Source organism: Pteropus medius, unplaced genomic scaffold (genome assembly GCF_902729225.1).
Source record: "Pteropus medius unplaced genomic scaffold, Ma_sr-lr_union100, whole genome shotgun sequence".
In the NCBI taxonomy this organism is placed as follows: Eukaryota; Metazoa; Chordata; class Mammalia; order Chiroptera; family Pteropodidae; genus Pteropus; species Pteropus medius.
The window spans coordinates 3,777,426-3,787,305 of NW_024356335.1; the positions used below are offsets into that span (position 1 = coordinate 3,777,426).

Consider the following 9,880-nt stretch of genomic DNA (forward strand, 5'->3'; position numbering starts at 1 on the left):
ACTGAGCCATAGCACCCCCAGATACCCTACTCTGATTTCTGTCCCCTCCCCCTCTGCCCTCTTCCCCAGTCCATGACTCAGTTACTTGCAGTTTGGCCAGATACTATTAGAGACTGGAGGCCTTCAACTGCATAGCTGAAGGCATTGGGCTCAGGCTAACCTGAGTTCAGGCCACCTGCATGACCTTGGGCAAGTCACAACACCTCTCTGAGCTTGATTTTTCCCATCGGTAAAATGGGACAAATACAACATCTGCACATGATCCCGGGGCAATGAAATAAAACATTTACACTGAGTATCACCCATATTACACTCACTTGTGTCTTTATTTGCATGTTTGTGCTCCCTGAGAGGAACTGGCCTTACGCGCCCACACTGACCTCACAGATGCCGTACCGTAGGTCTCAGCAGATGCCTTTCCCCAGCTTTTCCCGGCTGTCTGGTATTGGCGGCCATGTAAGATGATGGTAAACGATGGTAAATGACTATAGCCTTTGAATTCACCTGGTTTGAATCTCAGCTCCATAACTTCCTGGCTATGTGGCCGTGGGCAGGCCATGTCACCCCTCTGAGCCTGTTTCCTCTTCTGTAACTTGGGCCCGATAACAGCAATCTCTAAGAGGAGTGCTGTAAAGTTCCAGGGGGACTACATATCAACACAGGTCCAGGCACAGGGTCAGTACCCAGCTACTGGGAGCAGAATGTCCATGGTGTTAGAGCTACGCATATCACGTAGCCATTATCCATCCTGTACACTCTACTCTATCCAAGGACCCCTTGTGTCCCCAGACATACCAGCAACCAAGGGCAGCCCACTCCATGAGCCTGTCTTCTCCTTCCCTCCACACCCCCACCCTTCCCCTGCTTGGGGGAGGAAATCAAAGGGTCCCGGCCAGGGTCAAACAGCTGGCCTGTGGCTCCCTTTCCTACTCTATGCCTCAGTTTCCCTAATTGTTAAATGGCAGTAGGACCAGGGGCTTAGAGCCTGGTCAGTCAGTCAGCAAACATTTATTGAGTACTGGCCACGTATCTAGCTTCGTTAGCTTAGCAAATCTATGGAGCGGGAAGCACCAAACTCAAGCCAGCAAATCAGAAGTCAAGTCAGTGAGGAATCATTTCCAGGTAGATCCTCATCTCTTCTCATTTCCACATGGGGGATCTGAAGTCCCAGGCCTGGGCAGCCTTCTGAATGCTCCTGCCTGCCCTCCTTCCCCGGGGAGGGCTGGGGCCACGAAGCCCAGAAGGGAAGTGACTGGCCACATTGGGGTTCAGACCAGAGACGATGGGGTGGAGGTGATGACAGCACCGGAACTTCTGCTGAGGCTTCTGCCCACAGGACGTGACTTAAGGAGGGTTCGTGGGAAGCAGGCAAGGGCCCTGGCCTGAGAGTCTGAGTGTGGAAGCCATCCAAACCCATGGCAGACCCCCATGCTACTGTCCCCTCTCACTCCTCCCATTGGTATCCAGGGTACTCATCCAGCAGTGCTGTGCCCTGACTGTGCCCTAGCTCCGCCCCCAGTCCAGATGGGTGGGGTCCTGATGTGCATAAGTGCTTGGGGTTTGTGCCAGACTGACCTGGTTCAAATACCAGTGTGGCCACTGGCCAGCTGTTTGATCCTGGCCAAGTGATGTCACCTCTGAGTTTCAGTGTCCTTACGTGTACAATGGAAGTGGTAATAGTACCCGCCTCATCTGGCTGAGTAAAAATTGAGATAATTCCCATAAAGTGTTAAGTACATGGCTTGGACCATTTATTTTTCCCTCAATAAATTGTAATTACTACAATTATTATTTTCTCCCTCCTTGCCTTCACTACCCCCAATTTAGCCAATGGCCTCCCTGCTTCTAATAATGTACCATGAAGCTGACCCCAGATCACACCCTGATATGTCACTTGACTGACTAAAAGCCTCGCTGGCTCCACACTGCCCTCAGGAGAGGACCCCCCGCCCCCGCTCCTCACCTGACCCTCAAGGCACCCCCTGGCAGGGCCCTCCCCCAGAGCAGGGTCTCCTGGGACACCAGGATAACTAGACCCATTCATTCCTGCCTCCTCCTCCTATGAGGAGGCTTCAAGAAAGCATGTGGGGTAAGAGCCGAACGGTTTTCTGCAGGTAGAGAGGGTTCTGGGGTGCAATCAATGGGCACAGCACTGTGCTCACTGATTGCACCCCAGAACCCTCTCCTACCTGGGGAGGTAGGAAACACTGAGGAGATTTTTCTGGCCACAGCCTAGGAGGGGGGCTGGAAAGACCCTCAAACGTCACAATTTGTTTTTTCCTGAAGACAGTGGAGGGAAATACATGCGGACTTTACTTCAGAATGATCTGGTGAGTGCTGTGAGAGGGACAGATGAAGAGGCCAGGCTGGGAGGCCAGGGGTCAGGTGATCGATGGGCAGAGGGCTGGAAAAGGGGGGCAGCCGGCAGAGGTACGAAGGAGGCAGAAGACAGCTTTGCTGTGGGCTGGTCGTTGAGTGGAGCTGGAGGAAGAACTGGGAGGCACCTGGAGCCAGGAAGGTATGAGAAAGACGCTGGGGCAGGGAAGGCGGCATAGGGCTGGATGGGGGGCTTGGGTGCCTGGTAGGACAGCAGGCCTCAAATAGCACCACTGCTATACTCTTGGAGAGACTGTAAATAGCCTGAGTTAGGAGAATCCTCTTCAGACAGACAGGTTCGAGTCCCAGCTTTGTTACCGGGAGACCTTGAGCAAATGACCTCACCTCTCTGAGCCTCAATGTCCTCTTCTGTAAAATGGGTTAGTGATCCTGACCGAGGCTGTTGATTCAGGAGTCAGCGGGAACGCCTAGCACTTCCTGAGCACACAGGGGTGCTGAGTAAATGCTGCCAGTTTTTGTGATTACTAACCCGAGGCTCGGTGCAGTTCGGCGGGGACCGGGGTCGGTGGGTTTCACCTCTGCCTCCCAGAGAACAGGGCGTCCAGCACTGGAAGGTCCAGGCGTTGCTCCTTCGCCGCCTCCAGTGTCGCCGCGCCCCCTGGCGGCCGTCGGTTGCCATATCAACGGCGGGTGGCGGGGGCCAGGGGAGGCGGCAGCGGGGGCCGCTCTCCCCTCCTAGGACCGGAGGCCGCTCCCTCGCTGCCTCCCGCTTTGGCCAGTTGCGGGGGGTGGGGTGGGCGTTCCGAGCCAGGGAGGAAGGGGCTCTCCGCGGCAGCTGGCATGTGGCGGTAAACTGAGGCACGCGGCGAGGCGCCCCCAAGCCAGGTGTCGAGTGCCGGGCCCCACCTCCGAAGGCGGAGGAGGGGCCGCGGGCGGTGACGCGCCGAGGGCGGCCGGCGGACAGCGGGCGGCGGCAGCGGCGGCGGCGGCGGCGGCGGCAGGTGCGGCCGCGGAGGGCGGGAGGGCGGAGGGAGGGGGCGGGGGAGGGGAGGGCGAGGCCCGGGCACCTCCCCCTTTATAACGCGCCCCCTCCCGGGCTCTCGGGCCGCCTCCTCGTCGGCTCTTCCCGTCTCGCCCCCTCGCCCGGCCGCCCCGGGCCCGGGCCCGGCCAGGGAGCCCCCAAGCCGCGGCTCGGGGGCCGCCCCCCCCCGCCAGCCGCCCCGCGCAGCCCAGCGGAGGCGGCGCCGTCGGAGGAGGAGGAGCAGGGCACTGCGGCTGGCCCGGGATCGGGCGCCAGAGCGGCAGCGGCTTCGGCAGCAGCGGCGGCCCGGGCCAATGCAGCGGGACGCACCGCCCCGAGCTCCAGCCCCGGCGCCCCGGCTCCCCGCGCCCCAAATCGGGGCCGCCGCCAGCACTGGCGGCGGCGGAGGCGGGGGCAGCGGTGGCGGCGGAGGCGCCTCTGCAGCTTCGGTTCCTCCTGGCCTCCCGGGAACTACAAGTCCCAGGGGGCCTGGCGGTGGGCGGCGGACGGAAGAGGCGGGGTCGGCGCCGCGAGGCCGGAAGTGGCCGTGGAGGCGGAAGTGGCGCGGCCGCGGAGGGGCCTGGAGCACGGCGGCGGGACCCGGAGCGGGGGCAGCGGGACCTGGAGCGGGAGCGGCGGCGGCGGCTGGGGGCGGCGGCGGCGCGCTGGAAGCGGCCATGGCAAAACAGTACGACTCAGTGGAGTGCCCTTTTTGTGATGAGGTGACCAAATATGAGAAGCTTGCTAAGATCGGCCAAGGCACCTTTGGGTAAGGCTGGGCCCCGAGGGACCCGGTACCCTAGGCCTGCACCCCTCAGGGCCGACGTCGGGACGCCCGGGGCCGGGTCGGAGATGGTCGGGGAACCACCCAGCCCTAGATTTGTCCTCTGGTCTCTATGGGCCGCGCCGCAGCGCGTCCGGGTCTGACGGAGCTGACTGGCTGGGAGGAGCCTGAGGCCCGTGGTGGGGGACAGGGAGGGGTTGCAGAGAGGAGCTTGTGAGGGGAGCAGGATCTCTCAGAGAGATGCCTGGGTGAGGAGAAGAGACGGAAGGGAGGAAGTAGAGGCTCGGAGAGGGACTGCAGAGGGACTGGGGATGGTAGGGTAGCCGAGTGCCCTAGGTACCAGGCCCAGCCCCGCCCGAGAATCCCCTTGCTGGCGTCTTCCTCTGGTGGGGGAGGGGCGAGCCATATGAAAACGGCCTGACGAGCCCTTTTGCGTTCCCCTCTTGGCCTACAGGGAGGTGTTTAAGGCAAAGCACCGCTTGACCGGCCAAAAGGTGGCTCTGAAGAAGGTACTGATGGAGAACGAGAAGGAAGGGGTGAGTACGGGTGGGGTGGGCAGGCCAGCCGTCTCCTCTTTGCACGTGGGTTTCTACCGCGCTTCTAGGACTCACACGTTGACATTCAATTTATGTATCGTAGCTCGGGAATTTCCATAGGACAGGGAAATTGACTTCCAAATGAAATCTTTTCGTTGAAATGTTTTAAAGCATTTGATATTTCATTCGTAGGCAAATACGGTTGGGCCAGGAGGGGGAGCTCATGCTTGCATTGCGTGCACCTCTGTTTGTGAAATTAGGAAGACTTTAAACACATTTTCTTTAGCGTTTAATTTTGTTTGATGTAAAAGAAAAATACATGCAGTGGCTTTAAAAGGGTGACTAGTACTCAACTGAAAAGGAGCAGTCCCCTCCCCCACCTCATCTTTGCTTTAGTCCAGCTTCCAGAGCCCTACTTCTTCACAAGATTTTTCAATAGTTATATGTGTTTTTATTAGCACCCAGCAGGTTAAACACAGGCGTGGAGCTAAAATTTAAAGGATGAAGAAGCTCTGGAGCATTTAGTGACCAATAGTGAAGGGATTAAGTATCGCTACATCAATTTATCGTCTCTAACTCCTTGAGGGGTACATAGTACTTTACACCCATTTTACAGATAAGGCATCTGAGATAGCTGATTTCAGAGTCTGTGATCTTACTGTCTCTTAACCCATACTGCTTAGTACAGACCCCGTGGCCAGCCAGTTCCTTGATCTGTAATGTACTTACTTTCAACCCCACCCTCTGTCTTTCTCTCACGCAGTTCCCTATTACAGCCTTGCGGGAGATCAAGATCCTCCAGCTTCTAAAACATGAGAATGTGGTCAACTTGATTGAGATCTGTCGAACCAAAGGTAAGGTTTTGGATCTTGTTCCATTTTCCAATGGAGAAAATAAGGCTTATAACTTGAGGCTTTGTTTGCAAAGTTGGAACCAGACACACTTAAACTGCCTTTTAACACAGACATGCTTACCAGCTATGATTGCTTTCTCTGGTCCTTTCATCGTAGCTGGTGTTTTTCTAGGGCCTGCCACGGCACCCGGCTCAGAGGAGGCACTCAGGAAATATTTTACCAGTGAAGGAACGCACAGATGGATGCCGGGTGTCCATGAGTTGGGCGTAGGCGCTGTTTTTGGGAAAATGAGTTGCATATGGGATTTTTGACTTCTTCTTTTTGCCCCCCTGTCCCCATTCTTCCCACCTCAGCTTCCCCCTATAACCGCTGCAAAGGCAGTATATACCTGGTGTTTGACTTCTGCGAGCATGACCTTGCTGGACTGCTGAGCAACGTCTTAGTCAAGTTCACACTGTCTGAGATCAAGAGGGTCATGCAGATGTTGCTCAATGGTCTCTACTACATCCACAGGAACAAGGTGGGGAAGGAGAGACCAAGGCTTGGTCTGGCCTCTACTCCCACTGCTGGAGGGGTGTGTGTGGCTAAAGGAGACCTCACTCTTGCCCTTCTTGCAGATCCTGCACAGGGACATGAAGGCAGCTAACGTGCTCATCACCCGAGATGGGGTCCTGAAGCTGGCAGACTTTGGGCTGGCCCGGGCCTTCAGTCTGGCCAAGAACAGTCAGCCCAACCGCTATACCAACCGTGTGGTGACGCTTTGGTACCGGCCCCCGGAGCTCTTGCTCGGTGAGGACTTCCGAGTGGGCAGAAGGGGGCAGGGGCCGGGCGCTTAACCGGGCCTCAGCCCCCCACTGCCTGGGCTTCCTGAGCCGCCAGCCTCAGGGCATTGCGTCTCAGGAGGCCCTCGGGCTCAAGGGGCCCTCCTGGTGCGCTCTTCTTCCCAGGGGAGCGGGACTACGGCCCCCCCATTGACCTGTGGGGTGCCGGGTGCATCATGGCGGAGATGTGGACCCGCAGCCCTATCATGCAGGGCAACACGGAGCAGCACCAGCTTGCCCTCATCAGCCAGCTCTGTGGCTCCATCACCCCTGAGGTACGTGGCCAGGCTGCCTGGGCCCTTGGTCCCTACAGGATGCAGAGACCCACCAGTCTCCCTGGCAGGGGTGGAGTGGGGAGTGGAACAGAAGGAAAGCTCTCTCTGGAGAGGTGGCTGCTGAAGGGACAGAGCTTGCTCTTTAGGGCACACAGGCTGTGTTGGTTCCATCACCCGTCCGTTCTGTGGCCTTGGGCCGAGCATTTGGACTTCGCACCTCAGAGCTGAGTTTCTCTTCTGTGAAACAGCTATGCCTCTGTCAGCCTTGGTGCACGTATTCCAGCCAGTTTACATGAAAGGGCCAAGTGCATGGTCACTGCTGCCTTCACCTCGGAGGGGTCAAGTTTGTCCTCCAGGGTTGGTCTGGGAACATTTGAACGGAGAAGTTTCAGTCCCTTCAGGTGCTTGACCAACGGATAAGCCACACGCCCCCCGAACTAACTCTTATCCTCTCTCCATGCCCCCACCCGCAGGTGTGGCCAAATGTGGACAAGTATGAGCTGTTTGAGAAGCTGGAGCTGGTCAAGGGCCAGAAGCGGAAGGTGAAGGACAGGCTGAAGGCCTACGTGCGGGACCCATACGCGCTGGACCTCATCGACAAGCTGCTGGTACTGGACCCCGCACAGCGCATCGACAGCGACGACGCCCTCAACCACGACTTCTTCTGGTCTGACCCCATGCCGTCGGACCTCAGGGGCATGCTGTCCACCCACCTGACATCCATGTTCGAGTACCTGGCGCCGCCACGCCGGAAGGGCAGCCAGATCACCCAACAGTCCACCAACCAGAGTCGAAACCCCACCACTACCAACCAGACGGAGTTCGAGCGCGTCTTCTGAGGGCCAGCTGCTGTCACTCTGCTTTAGGGCTCTTGTTTTATTTTTCTCTTCTGCTATGGGACTCACATTGTGGAGATGAAGGGGCATTTGAGTTTTTTCTCTAGTGCATATTTTATTTAATCCCCACTCTGGGCCTTGGGAATACCAGCTGGATGGACTGGAATAAAGCTTTGGCTGAGAGTCCAGGAGGGCACTGGGGCTGCCTCACCTGGTTCCCTGGTTTTCTGGATAATACCCAGAGGGTCTGCATTTACCTTAGGACAAGAGTGAGGTGGGAGGAGAGGTGCACCCCACCACTGACTTTCTAAGAGTTCCCAGTACGACTGGAGGAGGGAACAGGTCCCTCGTCCATCCCCAGCCTTCCTCTTGGGATGAGAAACTCACGTGGGGGACAACCAGCCTTGGAAATGGGCTGCTCTTGGCCTGACCCTCAGAAGCACTGGGGCTGGCAATAACTTGGTTTCTTCAGTAGGAGAATTTTATCGTGTTTCTGATATTCGGTTGTTGAGAGACATTCTGGACACAGTTTGGCCAGTTAACAATTAAAGTTGACTCTTTTTCAGTAAACGGCTTTGTGCTCTATTCTCTATTCAGATTCTCAGCTCTTACCCTGCAGCCAACAGGTTGGGCCTTCCTGTTGAAGTTGTTTTGATTTGTCAAGTCTTCAATTTTTTGTCTCAGTTTATGTCCCCTGACATAACTGTATAGGACTTTTGTCTTTTTTTTTCCTCAGATACCTACCAGAACACTTGCCATCACGCTCCCCTTCAAGGGCAGGCACCATGAAGTTCCCTTGCCCCTCTCCACTCAGTGTCCGAGGAAGAGGGAAAACATCAAAGGATCTCAGTTCCCTTTTCTCCATGTCTGCAGTGGTGACCCAAGTGGGGACAGTCTGCTGTAGATGACAGACGTGTTCAAATTTGACTCGTGAGCACGGGAGGCTGCGGAAGGCTCTCAATGGAATGACAACAGATCTGTAGCTTACGCAGGTCCTGGTTGCTGAGTAGAGGGCGGCTTGGAGCCAAGCGAGGAGTTGGAGGCTGTCAGGGGCTTGGGGAGGTGGCAGTAGTTTGGATTAAAGTGATGAGGGGGCAAGAGGACAAGTTAGTGTATGGTTGGATCTTAAGGGCTCAGAGCTGGGACCCTTGGAGGAGTAGGACGTCCTGAGTAAAGCTGGAGACAGACATATTTGAGGTAAATTTTACGTTCCGTCACAGATGGAGTCCGCTGGGAGGGCTCCAGGAACGGGGGAAGGTAGGCACAACCTTTGACCAGAACTATCCCTGTGAGAATTGACCCAGATCACAGCTTTACAAAATGCCAGTGCAAATTAAAAAATTCTTAGAGTATTAGTTTCTCGGGGCTGCTGTAACCAATTACCACGAGCATGATGGCTTAAATTAACGACTCTTGGTTCTGGGGGCTAGAAGCCCAAAAGCCAGGTGTGGGCAGAGTTGGCCCTGGACACTCAGAGAGAATCTGCTACATGCCTCTCGTAGCTTCCAGCAGCTGCCTGCGGTCCCTGTGTCCTTGGCTTGTAGACGTATCACTCCACCCCGTCTTCACGTGGTGTTCTTACCCTCTGTGCCTCTGTCTCTTATGAAGACACCAGTCATTAGATTTAGGATTCACCTTGATCCATTATAACTTTATCTTAACCAATTCTCTCTACAAAGATCTTTTCGAATAAGGGCACGTTTCAAGGTTCCAGGTGGACATGAACTACTCAATACAACTAATAATCAAAGAAATCCAAAAACAGCAAGGTGTCCTATGGTGATCAAGTCGATAGGTTTTGAATGACATGATTGATGTGGGATAACTCACACGGCTGGTTCCATTGTTCAAAGTTACGAGTTTTTTTCTCTGAAGGATAAAAAGTTTCTATAAAAAGTTGGTATTAAAATACCAGCAATTCCAGAAATTTCTTGTTAGCGATTGTACAGTCTATTACCTCATTGAGCCCTCACTGGAAGATGGGAGAAGGGAGATGTGGCCCACTGGGGTACTCCAAAGAGGCCAGAGGGAGAGTGGGTTCCAGAAGCTCAGGGACAGTGTTTTGGGGAGGATGGAGTGGTCACTTACACGAGTTCTGCCAATGGGTCCAAAAGATAGAGTGAGGACTGACCATGGGTTTAACCACGTAGAGGTTAGTGGTGACCTTGGCAAGAGCCACTGGGTAGAGCTCTTCTGTTGAAACCCCGCCAGGAGCAGCAGAGCCACTGAGAATGGGAAGAAGATAACCAAGGCCAAGAAATAGCATCTACCACGGAGAAGGATTCGGTTTCAAGCTAGTCTTGTATAGTCTTAAGATTTGAGAGCCATGACTTTATGGAATGACTCAGTAGAGAGGGCGCAGTCTGGATGGGGCACCTGTAACAAGCTGACGGGCAATGCCCACGCTGCTGGTTGG

The 9,880-nt window shown here is 55.5% G+C and overlaps 1 protein-coding gene and 1 long non-coding RNA gene across 2 annotated transcripts; one reads left to right on the forward strand and one right to left on the reverse strand.

The window, feature by feature from the left end:
- Window positions 1–992: 992 nt before the first annotated feature.
- Window positions 993–3,310, reverse strand: LOC120601637 (uncharacterized). The gene is made up of 2 exons (XR_005652497.1): window positions 2,190–3,310; window positions 993–2,126 (listed from the first exon to the last, which is right to left on the reverse strand). It is a non-coding gene; the product is annotated as an uncharacterized LOC120601637 (long non-coding RNA).
- Window positions 3,311–3,555: 245 nt separating this feature from the next.
- CDK9 (cyclin dependent kinase 9) lies at window positions 3,556–8,034 on the forward strand. Its single transcript, XM_039861659.1, has 7 exons — window positions 3,556–4,127; window positions 4,597–4,678; window positions 5,442–5,532; window positions 5,886–6,052; window positions 6,150–6,321; window positions 6,480–6,628; window positions 7,102–8,034. Exons 1-7 carry the CDS (start codon window positions 3,673–3,675, stop codon window positions 7,465–7,467), a joined length of 1,482 nt encoding a protein of 493 aa, XP_039717593.1. The 5' UTR covers window positions 3,556–3,672; the 3' UTR covers window positions 7,468–8,034.
- Window positions 8,035–9,880: the final 1,846 nt, after the last annotated feature.

Coding starts and splice junctions, on each gene's coding strand:
- CDK9 (XM_039861659.1), top strand. CDS start 3,673: ATGCAGCGGGACGCACCGCCCCGAGCTCCAGCCCCGGCGCCCCGGCTC. Junction 5,533..5,885: donor TGAGATCTGTCGAACCAAAG/GTAAGGTTTTGG, acceptor TTCCCACCTCAG/CTTCCCCCTATAACCGCTGC. Junction 6,053..6,149: donor ACTACATCCACAGGAACAAG/GTGGGGAAGGAG, acceptor CCCTTCTTGCAG/ATCCTGCACAGGGACATGAA.